The sequence below is a fragment of the Mytilus galloprovincialis genome, chromosome 14, assembly GCF_965363235.1.
Source record: "Mytilus galloprovincialis chromosome 14, xbMytGall1.hap1.1, whole genome shotgun sequence".
Taxonomy (NCBI): domain Eukaryota; kingdom Metazoa; phylum Mollusca; class Bivalvia; order Mytilida; family Mytilidae; genus Mytilus; species Mytilus galloprovincialis.
This window is the reverse complement of record NC_134851.1, coordinates 15366692-15388142: the sequence shown is the minus strand read 5'-3', so window position 1 is coordinate 15388142 and position 21451 is coordinate 15366692. Positions and strand designations below refer to the sequence as shown.

General features: G+C 30.6%; 1 protein-coding gene across 10 annotated transcripts in view; it reads left to right on the top strand.

Annotated features, from left to right (window-relative positions):
- Positions 1-21451, top strand: part of LOC143058785 (uncharacterized) — a 163793-nt gene that overhangs the window by 125785 nt on the left and 16557 nt on the right. For 9 of the 10 annotated variants that reach the window (XM_076232228.1, XM_076232227.1, XM_076232229.1 and 6 more), the window contains 4 exons: positions 10846-10979; positions 17544-17634; positions 18680-18769; positions 20814-20984. In XM_076232228.1, coding sequence (XP_076088343.1) covers positions 10846-10979; positions 17544-17634; positions 18680-18769; positions 20814-20984 — 486 coding nt within the window. Of the gene's footprint in view, positions 1-2527; positions 2785-10845; positions 10980-17543; positions 17635-18679; positions 18770-20813; positions 20985-21451 lie in introns of those variants that run through there. The other variant, XM_076232231.1, reaches the window with a different exon arrangement.

Below are 21451 nucleotides of genomic sequence, written 5' to 3'. Positions count from 1 at the left end.
GAGTGTTTGGAGTGTTTCGCTACCTTAAATTGGTTTTAGAATTCAAATTGATCCAGTGGCAGATCCAGGGGGAGAGTTCCTTTTTTTGGACGATCAATGCATTTGAATGGGGAAATTGGGTCATATGGTTGGAAACCCACCTTCTCCCCTTTTTTTCCTCCCTTGTTGGGAACCCCTCCTTTTTTGTCGAGCCTGCAACTTTTGTTGCAGAAAGCTCGACATGGGGATAGTGATCCGGCGGCGGCGGTGTTAGCTAACTTCTTAAAAGCTTTATATTTTAGAAGGTGGAAGACCTGGATGCTTCATACTTTGTATATAGATGCCTCATGTTACGAAGTTTCCGTCAGTCACATGTCCAATGTCCTTGACCTCATTTTCATGGTTCAGTGACCACTTGAAAAAAAAGTTCAGATTTTTTGTAATGTTGAATTCTCTCTTATTATAAGTAATAGGATAACTATATTTGATATGTGCGTACCTTGAAAGGTCCTCATGTCTGTCAGACAGTTTTGACTTGACCTCGACCTCATTTCATGGATCAGTGAACAAGGTTAAGTTTTGGTGGTCAAGTCCATATCTCAGATACTACAAGCAATAGGGCTAGTATATTCGGTGTATGGAAGGACTGTAAGGTGTACATGTCCAACTGGCAGGTGTCATCTGACCTTGACCTCATTTTCATGGTTCAGTGGTTATAGTTAAATTTTTGTGTTTTGGTCTATTTTTCTCATACTATATGCAATAGGTCTACTATATTTGTTGTATGGAATGATTGTAAGGTGTACCTATCTAGCGGGCAGATGTCATGTGACCTTGACCTCATTTTCATGGTTCAGTGGTCAAAGTTAAGTTTTTGAGTTTTGGTCTTTTTATCTAATACTATATGCCATAGGTCAACTATATTTGGTGTATGGAAATATTTTATGATCTTTATGTCAGTCGCGCAGGTTTTATTTGACCGTGACATCTTTTTCACGGTTCATTGCACAGTGTTAAGTTTTTGTGTTTTGGTCTATTTTTCTTAAACTATAAGTAATAGGTCAACTATATATGTTGTATAGAAGCATTGTTAGCTGTACATGTCTGCCTGGCATGGTTCATCTGACCGTGACCTCATTTTCAAGGTTCATTGGTTTTTGTTTAGTTATCTTGGTTTATGTTAAGTTTATGTGACAGTTGTATTAAAGCTTAGCTTTATACTTAGGACTATCAACATAATATCAATGATTAGTATAGAAGGCGAGACATTTCAGCGTGTGCACTCTTGTTTAAAAATGGCTTGAACCGCCCCTGTGAACGTATCTACCAGTATTTCGTTTTATTCCAACAACCTATTAAAATAGGGATATGTGGTATGTTTGCAAATGAGACAACAGACTTTGTAACCTGGTATATTCCAGCAGTCTAAAATAGAAATTATTAAAGGAGATGTGGTATGATTGCCAATGAGACAACTGTCAACCCTTATGTTCATTAAATTTAACCATAAACTTTGATAACTTTGTTAATTGAAAATTTATTTACTGATTAATGAAAAAGTTAATAAAATGGAAAAAAAATATTTGTTTTAAATAAAATTATCTTCAGACAAGGTCTTTTAAAATAAAAGAAATGAATGTGGCTTCTTATTACTTGCTACTGACACGTCATACTTCCTTTTTTATGTAATTGGTTTTTTAATCTTCTGAAATAGTCTAGTATATACAATTTCTGTTGTGTATTTAGATATAAACCATTTTTGTTGTGGACTTACTAAATAGCTTTCTTGACCATTAGTACAAACTTAATGTTTAATGTCTCTGGTCATTAATGATTATACTATTGATTGATTTCATAACAAATAGAAAAATATTATTATATCATTTGAACTATCCTTCATTGATTTATACCAGCTTTTAATTTGGTAGACATGTGCTGAATTTTTAATAGAACAACACATTATTGAACTAGACATCATGACATTGAGACGTATTTAGGACAGTTAATACTATTACTCAGTATTACATTATCTACTACTATTTATACCTTAGTATAGCTCTTGAATATTCAAATAGAATTAGTACAGCTCCTGAATATTCAAATAAACTTAGTATATCTCATGAATATTCAAGTAAACTTTAATAATATAGCTCCTTAATATTATATTCAAATAAACTTCATAATTACATGTGAAATTAAACAATTGCATTTATTTCTTTGACATTAAACTGTGGAACATTATAATATTAATGTCATTTAAGAATTACAAGTATTTACATAAAAAGTGATTTGGTATGATAACATTGTCTAATAAGCATTTACAATAATTACAATATGTCTACCTGAAACATTAAAATCCCCATTTAATAATACATTTCCTATAAACACATTAAAAACAATATTGTTTTTGACACAAGGTCCATTATTGTGGTTTTCTCACCTTTAACAATTAATGGATAAATCAAGTAAATTGAGTTTTTGTAATTGATAGGTCAGTGGTCACTATGCGGTCAATGTTGACATGAGGTGTGATTGTATTTACATAGGTGGTCAGTCTGAGTATTACCTGCTACAGATATTTATATAGGTGGTCAGAGCCTTTGGTCAGTATGTTTCTGGCCAACCTTTTCCTGTTTCTGACAAGTATTGATACATTTCCTGTTAATTTGTGGTCTGTTTGTGTGCATTATATTCACTAGTCAGGAATTAGTAGTATTTTCTAACTGGAGTGTGAATTAGTATTGTACCTTGGATTATTAACATTTATATAGAACTGATATAGCTATGAAAATGACCAGACAAAAGGTAAGTTAAATCATAATAGAAATTTGGAGCTGAAATCAATTTCTAAAAAAATCTAATGAGAACAAAATCTTAAAAGTTCTGACTATTTCTGTCTACAACTTACAATGAATTTTTGTTGCAAAATTTTTTTTTTTTATAATATCAAATTTGGTCTTTAAGTGAGAATCTCTTTCCTTACTTTTATGTAAAAAAAATATAGCTGGACACCTCCTTATTTCAAAGTTTAAAGTGCTAAAACTATAATGTCGATGTTTAAGTTGGATTCAATTGTGTTTTAATGTCTTCATAGGGGCCCTTAAATGGTATACCTAATTTCACATAAAAAAGAGTGTTCTTTGAAGTTTTAATAACAATTTCATAAAAAAAAAAAAAAACATCACAAACAGTGCCAATCTAATTATGCGTAATGCAGAACTTATTGACATTCTTGCCTCAAGGGTGTACTCTAATAGTTCATTAAGAACCAGTAGCATTTATAAGTATAGATCTATCTGACATATCAGAAACATGTCAGGTATATAGTGAAATGGATTATGTCTCATCAACTTATATTTACATCTAAATCCTTCTTATCTCCTATAAAATAATTATACTGACAATTATCCCCATGAAAATCATCCCTATCACCTTGCTAATCTTTAAGTGGTCAATTCTTTGTGGGGGGTGCCTGTCAAGTTCAAGATTCCTTTGGTTGTTTTAACATTGTAAGACAAGATAGCAATGAATGATGGAATTTATTGGGGTGAGTCAGTTATTTTTTGTTTCAATTAATTTTTGATGCCAATTTTTTTTTGGTACCATGCAGTTTTGTATTGTTTTATATGTTAGGAAGAGAATCGCTTACTCAGAACATCACTATGTAATGAAAAATATGGAAAAATATGGAAAACAATGTACTGTAAAGTTTGAAATCTTTAAATTTACACAATTTAATGTAAGAGTAAATAAATAAATATCTCCTCATTTATTTGTTTCTAAAAGAAGAACCTCATTATAATGAACAAAAATAAAACCATGTGATCACTTTTCTTTATTTTATTATTGCTGGAAGTGTCTAAGACGTGTCACTTTCTATTTTCTACATCTCATGGTTTTTGATTGGCCCAGTGGGCCTCTTGGTTTTCTTTTTCAGTTTTATTATTTAACTACATGTAGTAAAATGAGGATTAAAGGGTAGCTATCAAACTCCCAACAAACAGATATTTTTCCTCAGGTTTGATGGTTTTTATTTTCTCACCAGTTTATATAACATGGAATGAGAAACTATTTATGGCCATTAAGCAGGATTATTTTTCTCTTTAGAAAGATTTATTCTACAAATAACTACTTAATCAGACATTTTCTGTCACTTAAGAAAATAACATGTTAGACATCTTACATTGATTCCTATAAATAATTGTTTTGATTTGATTTTTTCAGGAAATGACACTTTTATGAGTTCAATAGGTTATGTTGAATGCCTTAAATATTTTTTTTATGAATTATAAAGCTGGTGAATATTTGTTGTATAAGGTTAAGGCAAGTAAACTATGATAGTTCACGATCTTTTTTGTGATGCCAGAATTTTCGAAAATGGGAGGCAAAAATATTCTTAAATATTATAAAACACACATTTTTTTTAACTAATTTTGAATTTGGTGGTAATACATTGTATGCTCTAAACAAAAAAAGACAAAAGAGACTAAAAGACATGGGACGTTTCTGGACCTGAGTCATGACTCTTGGAGTAAGTGTTGATAATATAGTAATCTATTTAACCTGGCCTGCATGATGATACTACTTTGTACTGATATAAAGTTGCTTCCAGAGGCTTCAGCTGACATCATGGGAGGTTTAATACAAAGATAAATGTTTATTTGTCAAACAAAAGAAGATTAAATCAGAGTCTAAGTAACCCTTAGAATGACATGATCTTCTCAATCAGGATGATAGAGAAGGTGGAGAAACTGAGGGGCTGGAGGGGAGTCAAAGTAAACATGTCAAACTGCTACCATGGTTCACTAATTGTTAACATGGCTCACTGTCACCATTGATAAACATGTTTGGATGTGCTTTAAACCATGGTCAGCTATGGTTTTCTACTTTTTGACCATGTTTAACCATGGTCAATTTGACAACCATGGTTTTCTACCTTTGTGACCATGGTCATACATCTGACCAAGCTCTAATCTTTTAAATGGTTGTCCATAATCAACCATGGTGTAATCAGAGTGATCAGAAAAACTAGGAGTCTTTACAAAATGGGCAAAAATTAGAGGGTACCACAAGGAGGGAGCAGGCATCAAGGAAACTCTCTGACTGACATTTTTTATCCTTCTTGATCAGAATGATAGAGAAAAGGGGAGAGAGCTGGGCGATAGTGGTAGAGTGTTGTTATTGATATTTATCTTATCATTGAATTGATCAGAGGAGTCCTACAAGTAGTTTAAAAATAGCATTTATTGATTCAAAATATGACCTTAATTGAAAAGGGGCAAGTGTAGATATTTAAGTCTGACATGTCAAGTTGATTTTATAGTGAATTTTACAGTATAGGAATAGAGGGAAAATATAAAGGGATAATTCCACTGGGTCTTAGAATATCAACAAATCAATCAAATGACATTTTGTCAGCATAACCACTAAATGACCTTTAAATTTTATAAATACACTGGCCTTGATTATATAATTCAGATCTATTTTAAGAAACAATTAATTAAATCTTCATTTTAATCAGAGTTCCTAACCAGATGTGATTTACAGGGTTCTGTTGAACCAATAATATCTACAAGTTATCTAAGACAAGTAGTGGTCAAGTGGGTCATTTTAATCAGTAATAATGACTTTAGACAATGTCTGACCACTTACAGGAAGCCTAGCTTTAGATTCCCAAGTGAGATTTCTCTCAGTTTCTCTAATCAATACCTAAATGGAACAATTTATCAGAATTCCGATTTCTCTCCTCTGTTAAGAACAAATTACTGCTGGTAGATAAATGTCAGATGATAATCTTTGTATTATGTAACATTGAGGCTGAAATGGTCATATAGATCAGGGATATATAATGTTTAAGTTCTTTAAGGTAAGGCCATTTAGTATTTTGTCAATAGTTGCATGACCCCACTCCTGGATGGGAGACAGGAGGGATTTTCTACCCGGAATGATGTTATATTTACAAATATATAACAGTGACAGGTTTTAATTTTGGATTTGTCTGTAATATAGAACTTAAGTTAATTTTACTTACTAAAAATTACATAACTGCTGAATCAGCATTTATTTAACTTTTCCTCACTAAATAAAAATTGCTGAATCAGCGTTTTTGGAAAATCATATTGGCTCAGTAGTCAGGAATAGATAGTTTTCAAATTATACATGTTTAAAGAAGCCTACACCCACATTAAACATGCATCAATATTTCAGTTTTAGGGGTTATATGCCCTTAAAAAGCTATACCTTTTATTATAGCAGTGTATTTTCCCTGCTTAATTTATTTATGCAAAAGTAAGTATCTCTTCCATGGGCAGATTCTAAATTGTTTTAAAAGGGATGTATGTAACTTTATATATTAAATGCTTATGTACATTATGTCACCCATGTTAATAGCACAGTGCCAAAAAAGAAGAATTCTACTCGGTATTGTAACTCTTCCGGAACACCGAGATCACCCAAACTTTTTAATGGGGACCCTGTTGCCCAGTCTTTACCAAGTTTGCTATGTTGTAATTTGTGTACTGTTTTTTCAGAAAGAAAAAAATTATACTCATGCAAATTTATTTTATGTAATTTTTAACCAATATCTGTGGATTCATTTATTTTCGTGGGTACCAATTTTCGAGGTTTGAGGAAAACTTGCATATTCGTGGATATTTGATTTCGTGGTTTTGGAAAAGTCTGCATAAATGTACATTCCTTTAGAAAATTTGTTATTTGCTGAACATTTAAATTCGTGGTTCACCAGATGTACCCACAAAAAACACAAAAATTGGTATCTAACTAATGAAAACGAATACACAGTATATCAAATATTTACTGTTTCAAAAATTTACATATCGTAAGATGTTTCATTAATTTATATCAATATATTTGAAAGATGATCATACAGAACGTTCAAGAATTGCTTTTATGACAATAAAGCACCAAAAAACCGAAGCAAATAAACTGTTCTCTTTGAATGTTGCATTATTATGTGACCCCTTGCTTAATATTTTGTGTACTTTTGTCAAACAAGAACAAAGATTATCTTTGTAATAATGTGTTTGAGTTGGTTGTTTTTGTCTAGCTGTGAGAATGGCAAATTAGATTTTGTAGTAATATAGGACTTATGAGACATTTAATAAAAAATCTATAGCTGCTAAAAACGTTATTTGGAACAAAGTTTCGCAACAATAACTCTCCGCTGAAGGATACTTATTGGTATCATTAATTTGTCACTAGAGAGCAGATAAATTAATTTTCTAAGGAAATGCAATCTTAGGAAAGCCATCACTTAAAAAAAGTACACATATGTTACCAAAGTTAAAGAAGAATAGTGAAAGAAAACATTCTTTGTTATAATGAACGATCTGTAAAAGATTCCAATGTAGTATAATCATCCAATCAGAGAGAAATTAGAACGAAATCAATTGTGCAATCAACAACGCTGACAAGGAAAATGACAAATGTACATTTTCTAGAGCAGATTGAATAATAGGGATGAAAACGTGTTACTGTCCCTTACGATGGGGTTTATAATCAAAATGAGACGCATTAAAAGAAGTAAAATCTATTTTTGATGGGATAAATATAGGTGAACGATTTTCTTCCAGACCATTTATTTTGTGGATAAAAGGATGATTTTTTATTGCATGAACATTTAGGTGAATAGATTTTCTGATTGAATATTAATATTTGAATTAAAAAAGGCTATAATTTCTTTTGTGTAACAGATTTAATTGAAAATTGTTTCATAAAAAGATTGTTTTGCTATATATCCTATACAATGTAGTGACTTTTAATTGATTTTTATGCCCTTTTTCCGGTCTGTGCATTTGTTTGTCCATCTTTTCCTCCGTCCGTTCATCTGTCTGTCTGTCTGTCTGATGATTTCATGATTTTACAAAAGTTTGCTTTTAACAAGCCTACTAGAAAAAGGGTACTTCTGTTTAATTTGTGGGTGACAAAAAATGCAAGCTGTCTGTTAGTACCAACAAAATCCATAAAAATTGCTATCCTGGTAATCCAACGAATAATTTTGAAAATTAGATTTAAGTTCAAGTTGTTCTATCAAATTGGACAGCCTCTGAGTATATATATATATATGAATATGAGTTAAAAAGAATTTCAGATATTTAGATTGAAAGTAATGCTTGTCTTTCTCTATCAAGAATTTACTGGTATATCTAGAATTTCAATTGGCTGATGAGGTAAATGATTATTTTTATTTGCAATAATAATTCTTATCTTAATTATGATAACTCTAAAATTCCAATATACAAAAATGTTTTTGAAGTTGTATTTTGAACAATGATCCTTTTGTTTTTCTTGCCAAAGAATTTGATTGAATCGAAATACAATTGTATCAGCAGTAGGGTTAATTCAGTGTAGAAAGAAATAGAATGTTTCTGGATTAAAGATAAAATTTCTTATTAATTGAATTATATTCATAAAAATTGTAGCTTTGATAAAGCTTATTATGTAAATGTTATTAATCTAATGAAAGAATTCTATTAGAATGATTAGGATTGAGATGCAAGACATTATTAACTGTATTGTTCAGTCAAATAATCTTAATTATATTTTCTCTATAATGAGACATGATGACCTTGACATTTCGAGTCGAGCATAGAAACTTTTTTGTTCAGATTCAGACCCAATCATGCAGCATTTTCAATAAATAGTATTGAGTAAAGAAGTTTGCTAAAAAAAGGAATGAAGTATTCCATCATATGCATGTTTACTGTATCCTGATCTGAAATCCTCTGTATACAGTAAGCTGTATAGTTACCCTTGTTGCGTGCAATCTAAAAATAAAATCTGAGTTGAATATTACATGAATAGATTTAGTAGTAATGCCCTCAGTTGGAAGGTTTTATTGTTTATGTTTCTTATATCTGATTTTTCTATACCCGTTTCTTAGTTTCTTTTGTTTCATTATTGTATTTGAGTAAATTTGACCTCATTTTAGTTGGTTGATTTTAAGTTCTAAAAGCTCTTATAACGCTTTTTATGCAAATTGATTCATTTACATATTTGTTGTTGTAGAAAGGAGGTTATTATAATATTTGGTATTATTGTTTAATATCCTGATTTGTTAAACTAATGTAGTTTACATGTAGATTAGGGATTTAAGTCCTCTGATCTACCAATGGGATTAGTTCCGTTACACAACTATCAGAATATATTATATTATAGAGGTTTAAAACATGTTTCAAAACAATAAGAAAATGCTTTTTTGTACCATATGATTATTTAAATTTATAATGCATCATGTGCATTAACAAATTTTCAGTACAGAAATATTGAGTTTAAGATTTTTGTCTTTTTGAGTTCCTACAAATAATGATACTTTTCACATCATAAATGTGTTCATGTGTGAGACAAAATTCTTGCAACATATCAAACCAATTTAAATTTCAACAACAATTATTTAAACAATTGTGTGAAATAGCTTGATTGTGACAACTTTATACCTTGAAATTATGTAAAAACCTGGCAGCAATTTCAGTTTTCAACACTTGTCAATTTGCAAGAAAACTGATTTATAATTGTTTATTTTAAACTTTTGAAAGTTCTAAATGTTAAAGTTGTGATGGAATTATGTTTGATTAAAAGGAAAACTCACATTTTGGTGTTGAAAGATTTTGTTTGTTTATGCAGCATTTCCTGATTTTGCAATATGTTATCTCTTATTTTTGTCCACAATTCTCCACAACCGCAATTAAGGTGGTACCCAACACTTTCACTAAAATTAATTTGGCTCAGAGTTAATTAAAGGAATTTTGGTATTGCAATATTGATATGACTGGTCATAATAAAAATAAGAAGATTTAGTATTACAAAAGTATTGCCAATGAATGAATGAGGCAACTCTCCACCAGAAAACGGATAGAAGAAAAACCAACTATTATAGGTCATCATCAGTTTTCTTTCCTTTGAACAGAACATTTAAAATAGATATAAATGGACGTAATGGCTATCTGTATATAGGTGTGATAAGTTGTATCACAGAGTGTCACAATATGTAATGTTGTTGTTAAATTGAGAAATCTTGTACTGGGGCATGGTCGTAACAATAGCTAGTTTTGTTAACCTATGTCTGTGTTGTTTTAGGTGTCATAATGTCTAGTAAGTCATGAAACAGATAAACAGGGAAACATTTCCTTTTTGTGTCCATTGAAACATTACATTAATGATACTTAGATAAATTGAAATATCATGTATGAATTCTTTTATTTGACGATTTCCAACCTACATGTATAGATAATGTGTGTTTTGACCTAGAAGAATTACTGTGAATTCAGAAATTTTGCTATGTTTTCATTATTGTATAAATTATATCAAGAAACGTTACGGTTTCAGATAAATAAAAAAATGTGCATTTTAAACTTTGATAGCATCATTTTGAATTTTTTGAAATACTAAGGCTTTTCTACCTCAGGCATAGATTACCTTAGCTGTATTTGGCAACACTTTAAGAAATTTTGGATCTCAAATTTCTCTTCAAATTTGTACTTCATTTGGCTTTTTTAAACTATTTTTGATTCGAGCGTCACTGATGAGTCTTTTGTAGACGAAACGCACGTCTGGTGTACCGGTATATATAAAATTTAGTCCTGGTATCTTTGATGAGTTTATTAATTGTATGCATATCACTTCCTCATTAATAAATCTCCAAAGTTTAACTGTTGTTCAAACATAATCTCAAAAGTTTAACTGTTGTTCAAACATTTCAATCAAAAATTTATGCATTCAAAATTTTCTGAATTTACTGTAGTTTTAATCCTTGTACAGACTTGCAGTTGTGAACACCTAATTTGATGCTACAATGGGTTGATGTATATGTGCCTGTTGTACTAAGTGTCTTTTATCTCTATTTTACAGAAGGACAACATTCTGAAAGATTTGGAGAGAGAAAGAATGCTGAGAGCTGATGCTGAAAAAAAGCTACGAGAGCTCACCATAGAAACTGACCAATCACAGTCCAGGTTGCGTCACATCCAAACAGAATTTCAAAAGTAAGAAGAAGTTAAAGTATTAATGATTCATGATTTAGTGCCATTACCACAAATTTCAAGAACAATAATAATTTTTTCTCTAAATCAAAATGTAACAAGCTTCTATAACAATGGCACGTTTTCTCTCATTTAGGGAGTGAACGATTCTTTAAACTTTTGCACTACATAATAAACTCAAGTTTTAAGTTCAATCTAAAAAAAAAAACAGGTCAAAACAATCTATAAAGCTTCAACAAAGCAGAAAACTTTTAGCACCCACTTGGTTCAGAGATTAACAATCGCAGAAAATCGTACTCCATAAACAAAATTGATATATATTTAGAACCAATTTGTATATTTATCATAAAATATATGCTCTTTATTAAATTGGATTTCCCAGATGTTTCTTGTTAATCTTGGTACAAAAATGTGAAAAAGATATTTGACCAATCAGAAACCATAAAAAAATAATGAATGACCACTGTCTCATTGATTAATGCTCTGCTGGCTCCAGAAAGACTGACGTTAAATAAAAGGGAGATAATTACATGATCAATGATCAATAATAAAGTGTAAAGATGACGATTTTTAGTAGGAATTTATGTGATATCATAATTGTTTTTTCTATAATAAATCTGTCCACCAACAACTTCCGCTATGTCTATAGTGTCAGAAATTTATTGATATATTTATAGAAATCATTTCTCATTAATATGATGGTTTTTTTCTAATTTTTGTTTTGTTTATTATGCTTCTGAAGTGTCGGAAATTTATTGATATATTTATAGAAATCATTTCTGATTAAGTACATGATTGGTATTTTTTTTATTGATAAATAGATAAAGTTTGAGAAAACCTTGAATAAAAATATTGATATAAAGCAATTTTTTATACGACCGCAAAAATTTTTTGGTCGTATATTGCTATCACGTTGGCGTCGTCGTCCTGCGTCGTCGTCGTCCGAATACTTTTAGTTTCGCACTCTAACTTTAGTAAAAGTGAATAGAAATCAATGAAATTTTAACACAAGGTTTATGACCACAAAAGGAAGGTTGGGATTGATTTTGGGAGTTTTGGTTCCAACAGTTTAGGAATTAAGGGCCAAAAAAGGGCCCAAATAAGCATTATTCTTGGTTTTCGCACAATAACTTTAGTATAAGTAAATAGAAATCAATGAAATTTTAACACAAGGTTTATGACCACAAAAGGAAGGTTGGGATTGATTTTTGGAGTTGAGGTCACAACAGTTTATGAATTAGGGGCCAAAAAGGGGCCAAAATAAGCATTATTTTTGGTTTTTGCACCATAACTTTAGTATAAGTAAATAGAAATCTATGAAATTTAAACACAAGGTTTATGACCATAAAAGGAAGGTTGGGTTTGATTTTGGGAGTTTTGGTCCTAACAGTTTAGGAATAAGGGGCCCAAAGGGTCCAAAATTGAACTTTGTGTGATTTCATCAAAAATTGAATAATTGGGGTTCTTTGATATGCTAAATCTAACTATGTATGTAGATTCTTAATTTTTGGTCCCGTTCTCAAATTGGTCTACATTAAGGTCCAAAGGGTCCAAAATTAAACTTAGTTTGATTTTAACAAAAATTGAATCCTTGGGGTTCTTTGATATGCTGAATTTAAAAGTGTACTTAGATTTTTAATTATTGGCCTAGTTTTCAAGTTGGTCCAAATGGGGGTCCAAAATTAAACTTTGTTTGATTTCATCAAAAATTGAATAAATGGGTTCTTTGATATGCCAAATCTAACTGTGTATGTAGATTCTTAATTTTTGGTCCAGTTTTCAAATTGGTCTACATTAAGGTCCAAAGGGTCCAAAATTAAACTAAGTTTGATTTTAACAAAAATTAAATTCTTGGGCTTATTTGATATGCTTTATCTAAATATGTACTTTGATTTTTGTCGAGCCTGCAACTTTTGTTGCAGAAAGCTCGACATAGGGATAGTGATCCGGCGGCGGCTACGGCGGCGGCAGCGGCGGTGTTAGCTCACTTCTTAAAAGCTTTATATTTTAGAAGGTGGAAGACCTGGATGCTTCATACTTTGTATATAGATGCCTCATGTTACGAAGTTTCCGTCAGTCACATGTCCAATGTCCTTGACCTCATTTTCATGGTTCAGTGACCACTTGAAAAAAAAGTTCAGATTTTTTGTAATGTTGAATTCTCTCTTATTATAAGTAATAGGATAACTATATTTGATATGTGCGTACCTTGTAAGGTCCTCATGTCTGTCAGACAGTTTTCTTTTGACCTCGACCTCATTTCATGGATCAGTGAACAAGGTTAAGTTTTGGTGGTCAAGTCCATATCTCAGATACTATAAGCAATAGGGCTAGTATATTCGGTGTATGGAAGGACTGTAAGGTGTACATGTCCAACTGGCAGGTGTCATCTGACCTTGACCTCATTTTCATGGTTCAGTGGTTATAGTTAAATTTTTGTGTTTTGGTCTGTTTTTTTCATACTATATGCAATAGGTTTACTATATTTGTTGTATGGAATGATTGTAAGGTGTACATGTCTAGCGGGCAGATGTCATGTGACCTTGACCTCATTTTCATGGTTCAGTGGTTATAGTTAAATTTTTGTGTTTTGGTCTGTTTTTTTCATACTATATGCAATAGGTCTACTATATTTGTTGTATGGAATGATTGTAAGGTGTACATGTCTAGCGGGCAGATGTCATGAGACCTTGACCTCATTTTCATGGTTCAGTGGTCAAAGTTAAGTTTTTGAGTTTTGGTCTTTTTATCTAATACTATATGCCATAGGTCAACTATATTTGGTGTATGAAAATATTTTATGATTTTTATGTCAGTAGCGCAGGTTTCTTTTGACTGTGACCTCATTTTCACGGTTCATTGCACAGTGTTAAGTTTTTGTGTTTTGGTCTATTTTTCTTAAACTATAAGTAATAGGTCAACTATATATGTTGTATAGAAGCATTGTTAGCTATACATGTCTGCCTGGCATGGTTCATCTGACCTTGACCTCATTTTCATGATTCATTGGTCTTTGTTTAGTTATCTTGGTTAATGTTAAGTTTATGAGACAGTTGTAATAAAGCTTTATACTTAGGACTATCAACATAATATCAATGATTAGTATAGAAGGCGAGACATTTCAGTGTGTGCACTCTTGTTGATTATGGGCCCAGTTTTCAAGTTGGTCCAAATCAGGATTCCATATCAAGTATTGCGCAATAGCAAGAAATTTTCAATTGCACAGTATTGCACAATAGCAAGAAATATCTAATTGCACAATATTGTGCAATAGCAATTAATTTTCAATTGGAGTTATCTTTCTTTGTATAGAATAGTAGTTGATAATATATGTTGGAAATTTGCCAGACATGACTATGATGTCATTTTCTATTTTTATTTGCCAATAACTTTATGTAAATAACTTCATTGGAAATTTGCCAATATAAAATGTTGCTGATGAAGCTTTTTTTCCTTATCTTATCTAAAATGTTTTTAGATAATGTATGTTGGACATTTGCCAGACATGACTATGATGTCATTTTCTATTTTTATTTGCCAATAACTTTATGTAAATAACTTCATTGGAAATTTGCCAATATAAAATGTTGCTGATGAAGTTTTTTTTATTGTTTTATACAATAAACAATGTATATTCACTTTTACTACCAACCAATCTTTACCATTCAGTGATAACAAGCACTTTATTTTACATTTTAATATTTTATGATGTATTTAAAAGAGTAGTTATTGTTGCAAACTCCATTAGAAATTTGAATTGATATCAGTTTTGGAAAAAGGGAAACGAGGATGTGAAAAAAAGGGGGGGGGTTAAATTTTTCTCATTTCAGATTTCATAAATAAAAAGAAAATTTCTTCAAACATTTTTTTGAGAGGATTAATATTCAACAGCATAGTGAATTGCTCAAAGGCAAAAAAAAACTTTTAAGTTCATTAGACCACATTCATTCTGTGTCAGAAACCTATGCTGTGTCAACTATTTAATTTTAGATTTAAAAAGTTTGAAGAAGAAATCTTTAATTGATTTGTAAAATCTTGACATTTGTTTTGTGTAAAAAAAACCCATGTAATGTCAAAAATTTGATCACAATCCAAATTCAGAGCTGTATCACGCTTGAATGTTTTGTCCATACTTGCCCCAACTGTTCAGGGTTCGACCTCTGCGGTCGTATAAAACTGCACCCTGCGGAGCACCTGGTTGTAATTTTTTATTTTGCATATTCAAAAGTCTTTTATTATATGATTTGTAATGCTTTCTGATTAAATTATATTTCTAAAGAGAAATTATATTTCTAAAGAGAAATTATATTTCTAAAGAGAAATATAAGTATTTTATAGCTTATAAAGCTGTTTTGAACTTATCTCATAAAACTTTGTTATATCCGATTTTATTTTATAAGAATCTTTAGAAATTGGAAATTCCACATACAAAAACATCAGATCCAAATTATGATCACAATGTTTAGGAAATTCCTAATTTAGTGGGACTAAAAGTACAGATAAAAACAATGAAAGGACATTACTTGTTTGAAGAGTTGATACCAATTATTAGATAACTTTACTAATTGGAACTTTGATATCTGATAGCAAATCCTTGGAGACTGAATAAAGTACTTTGAAAACTTTTTACGAAAAGTGTCTCCTAATGTCACAAATAAATAATTCTGCTTTATATTCATGTTTATAATCAATAACTTTATTATGCCAACAAAAAAAAAAAAAAAAAAAAAAACCAATCAAAAGGCATCCACAGATTGACATGTTATAATTATGTCATGTAAGACACCAGACATCTATCTATACAATACCAGTACCCCTTGCTTTTCGTAATTGCCCCCTAAAATAAATCACTTTTTAATGTAAGTGTTAGTATACATGTTCACATATAAGAGAACATTAAAATGTAAAATAAAGCATGAATTTTTGTCTGTTTTCTTAAGGTTAACCATACATTAATTTTCAAATAAGTTCCAGACTTTCTGTACAGTTTTCTCAACCCAAAATAAGTGTAAAATTCTGTCTAGAAATGTTAAGGCAGACTAGAATTTCTCTGATGTACTGATAATTTACTAAACTTCATCTTTGTATATACATTGTATGACTTTGCTATATACATAGTACAGATTAAAAAAATGAAAATAACCATAACAATTAAATTCCAACACAAAAATTAATGTATTGTGTATCTGTATTACCATCAAACATTTTTAGAAATTCAAAATCATTTAAAATGTTAAAACCTTTTAAATAACAATTAAACATGCTGGTTAAGGCTAATTAAGATTCAATGATGCATTTTTGGAGCCAACATTTTGCAGTACCAGATACTGCTATTCACCAAATCTGGGTTTATTTGACTAAATTGACATTGATATAGAATTCGTAAAATAATTTATTATTTTGATGCAATAAAGGAGATGAGTATCGCCACTCACTACTTTATTTAAAAGGCTTTCCCGATATTTCAGTCTTGTCTAAATAGCATATAATTTATACTTTTACGTAAATGTTTATTTTTCTTGATGGAAGAATTGATAGATTTTATATCAGAGAAATTAAACGTAAGATTCAATTTTGTCAAACCTTATTACGAATATTACTCTGAACAGATTGGTTGATAGAAACTGCCGATTTCCCCGTTAACAGAAGCATACATCTATGAAGAATTGGTTTTCTGGAATGTCGCTACAGGAAGTTTCCTGTTTTGTGATGCTCCCTTCTCATTATAAATCTCGGTTGTATTGATTAATTACTGAAAAAAATTGCTATTTACTTTTACTTCCGATGTTGAAAGCTGATATGTATTTAAACTCATGGGTGATGAACTATTTCATTACAAAACTTAGAATGTGTCCTTTTTATAGCAGTTTTTATTTTCCTTCTTTTATATACTTTGACGGTAAAATCTTCATGTTGACATGCGATACAGTAATTATAGGGTAATTTTATAGTTGTCACTTCTTGTGACATGGTGGTATGTGTTAAGATTGAAGATGATAGAAAAGTGAAGAAGTCGGAAGTTGATTGTAGGGTACCAGTTTGTAAATCTGAAAGAAATTTTACCAGTGTCAAAATTTAAAGTCAGTCTAAATTCTAGACAAGTACCAGTGTATAAATCGAAAATGAATTTTAGGTACCAGTGTCTAAATTTAAATGTAAATCTAAGGTACCAGTGTCTAAATTTAAATGTAAATCTAGGGTAACACTGTGTCTAAATTTAAATGTAAATCTAGGGTACCAGTGTTTAAATTTAAAGTAAATCTAGGGTACCAGTGTACATAAATTTTCAGTAAATAGAAGGTTACCATGTCCAAATTTAAAGTAATTCTAGGGTCCCAGTGTATAAATTTTCAGTAAATATAGGGTACCAGTCTCTGACCTTAAAATACATCTAAGTAAATACCAGTTTCTACATTCTAAGTTACTTTAGTGTATAAATTTGAAGTAAATCTGAGTTACCAGTGTCTTTATATTAGAATATCAATGAGATTGCTTGAACTTAATGTGCAGGATAACTTAGATATATTCCTTGATATGGTTATAATATTTAATATCTTTTGTCTACAGCATGGAACAAGCAGTTTCCCAGATGATGCAGTTTAAATCTAAGATAGATCAGCTAAAACATGAAAAATCCAGTCTCTCTATGCAGTATGAGGTAGGTTTGGAACACAGGGAAAATATATTTTTTTTCCTATTGAATCTAAGTGACAGCTACACTTCATGCCTGTAAAATACCATTCCAAATATCTCTTATATAAGCTTGTATTGATGTACACCTTCCATGATTATGTAAAATATGAAGAAAAAAAATAGAAACTAAGTCACAAATATAAAAGACAAACTGAGGAAGATATTTCCATCTTTTCAGTAATGAATTTAATAATTTCTCAGCAAATCTTTCAAAACAAAATTGTAAACTCTTCAATTGAATAGGAGAATCCTCCTCACGAGTTGAACAACTTACAGTTTTCAAACAATTCAATGGATTTCAGAAAGAAATTTTAGAAGTTAGAACCTTGAAAGTAACTAATTAGTTTCAATTGGACTTTCATATAATAATATTTTTTTGTATCATTCATTGATTTCATCCATTCTGAGCTTATTAAGCTAAATGAATTGTGAATCCTCATCCATCAGGTTTTTTAAGCCCAGAAGGAAAGCGTAGAGGATTGTTTAGAGAACTCTGATAATATAATTGATAGCCAGGTTCCTGGCATTGTAATATAATTGGGTTTTGTTTAATTTGAAAATTCTGATCTAGATAAAGAATAACTTAAATCGCTCATCAACCATTAGGAAATCTTTTTTGATATTGATAGAAAATAATGTTTGTGTAAATGTTAAGTGCAGAATTGGAACTGGTTCACTGTTCACTGTTCTGTGTATGCCAGATAAGATGATAACTGCTGAATTTGAAATGTATGAAAGGCATCCAAAATATGTACCATACCATGAAAGATAAGTTGAGAATATTTTATGCATATTCATAACTCTTACAGCCCTTGCCGAAATAGTCTGAATTAGCTCATTTCAAGAAAATTGCACTTCTTAATTTTTATGAACTATTTTTTGAACCCAAACAAATTGGTATGAGTCACAAGCTGAGGACAATTGGTTTTTGGCACATACTGGTTATTTTAGGTCCATTTTTTAGAAGAAATATAATATAGGTTGACACATTACATTCTGTCTATTTATAGAATAATCTACAGAAGTATAACAGTCACATCAGCAGTTTGGAGAGAGAAAACATCATGTTACTCAACGATGTCAAAAAGTTTGAACAACAGGTAGGTCATAGAAGATTTGAGAAATTTGCATTTAGATTCTATATATCTAAATACATAAGTAAATGTTTGAATTACAAAAGTCAAGGCAATGTGTTGCTGTTAGAAGGGGAACTTGTAAAAAGTCTATACATTATCATATACTGGTATGTAGCTCTGTAAATAAACTTAACAGATCTTTCCTATGACTAAAACCCATTATGCAGGTTTAACAGTACAGTAAATAACCATGATTTTAAAGTGGAACTTCTGTATTCAAAAATCAATGAGATTAAAGAAACTGATGACAAGGGTGGAATTTGTTTTATTATATGAAAATACCAATAATAATGGTTGGCTACACATCAAGGAAGCAAAAGGCAAGAAAGAAAATAGAAACTTTTCTTTCTCTCTTTACTGCAATACCTTGGCTCCATGTTAGATAATGTGGTAACAGTTTAATTGAGTTTGGCCATTACTCTAGATTAAAATGAAATTAACAGATTTAATCACTTAAGAAAACTACTTATTCTTATATCTTTGCTTGAATTTGGTCTCGTACAAGAAGGACAATAGCCTTCTAAATACGGTCAGAGCTAGAGGGCCGGTCTACTAAATTAAGTTTAGATCTAGAGGGCCTGAATAAAGTATTAACCTTACAAATTGTTAAAAGTGTAAATAACTCCTACATTTAAATTTTAACTGTGATAACGATCTGTCCTAAAGCCAAACCATCAAAACGTTGACGATTTTTAAAAAACTACTAGAAAAATTGATTAAGCATACACCTGGCTAATACATAGATTGTCCATTGTAAAAAAATGAAATTGGATAAAATTGGCCAATAATAAGCTTGACATGGGAATAGGAATACAATATCATTTCTGTATAATTTGCTTTTATTGATCGAAGGATTGTTTACCTTTTCAAACAAATTTTAACAGCTTAAGGTGAAGATCAAGCAATTTGACCCTGATTTGTTACTTTTTCAAAGCAATTTTATACACTTCTTATGAATAATAAGGTATGAAAAAACGTTCTGTTGATTCTTGTACTACAGCGTCAGTTTTCTGTAACTTTTGTGTGGTACGGATATAATAATTATATAAAATAAAATTGTGGATTTGGACTTCAACTTCTCATTTAAGGTAATATTTTTAAAATGTTGAAAGATAATGTATAAGATTTGTCAATTAATCAAGATATTTGTGAGCATTTATTAAATTATGATGATGTGATAACAAATTTCTTGGGTATAGTACTCTGCTAAATTTGTGTGCTTTTATTGATATTTTTGTTAAGGTTCAGTAAATAAAATAATAAATCCAGTTCATGAGATAGAAATAATAAGATGTGGTATGATTGCCAATGAGAACACTCTCTATAACAAACCAAAATGACAAAGAAATTAACAACTATAGGTCACTAGGCCTAATTGAACACAACAAAATGACAGTGGATTTTTTACATACAATAAAATAAAATAATCATGTATACTTACTGTAGCTGTAAAGATGTTTTTTTTTTTAATAGAATTTGGGATGGGAAAAAAGCCACACAAACGTTTCATTACAAAGCTGTATTTATGTAGATACATATATTCGATAAATCAATTTTGTAGATTGGTAAATATATTTGTTTTGAAAATACATGAATATAATCATTTTAAGACTGTAACTATAGATTAAATGTTTAAAATTTAACTGTCGAGAGTGGATAAATATCGTACTACACAAGATTTGGTGGTAGAATCTGTTTCTATAATGATTTTCAAACAATACGCAGGCAAACTTATTCCTTCTTTGCGACTGATCTGCAAAAAGATGTGTTCTTTCTATGTGATGTCATCAGGCATGGTCGCCTTTTTTCATGCCATCACAATAGGCAATTGAGAGAAAAACAATAAAATTTGACGTCATAATCAGATTTTAACCAATGAAGAACTGAGATCAAACGAACCACACATTGATTAAATTTTTGTATACAATGGATGCAGAAAGGGATAAATTGACGAAGAATTAGAGAAATATATTTATTTTATAGTTATATAAATATGTTAATTTTGTAGATGAGTAATGGAACAGACCAGGAGAGGACAAAGTTACTGTTAGAACGTCTGAAGATGTTAGAGGCAGAGAACTCATCACTGGTACTAGAAAATGAACAACAACGACAACAGTACGAGAAATGTCTGGATGAGATCGCTAATCAGGTGGTACAGGCATTACTCGCTCAAAAGGTACGATTCAAAATATTAACCTACAGTTTGAGAAATGTCTGGATGAGATCGCTAACCAGGTGGTTCAGGCTTTACTCGCTCAAAAGGTACGATTCAAAATGTTCAGCTATGGTAGAATAATATAATTGGGTCATACAGGCAGTGCTTGCTCAAATGTATAATTCAAAATGTTAACCGAGGTTATAAAATATAACCTGGTTGTAGCAGCGTTACTCACTCAAGGGGTACAATTCAAAATGTAAACTGAGGATATAAAATAAAACTTGTTTGTACTGGCATTACTTGCTAAGAAGGTACAATTGAAAGTGTTCAGCAATGGTAATAGAATATACAATGTGAGGATAGGAGTAAATTATGGAACTACAAAATTAAGTACCCTGAAAATCACATTTTTTCAAGCCAAACAAATTTCTCCAACCACGACTAATTTAATAATTTGAAGAAAGATAGGAAAAAGACAAAAACAA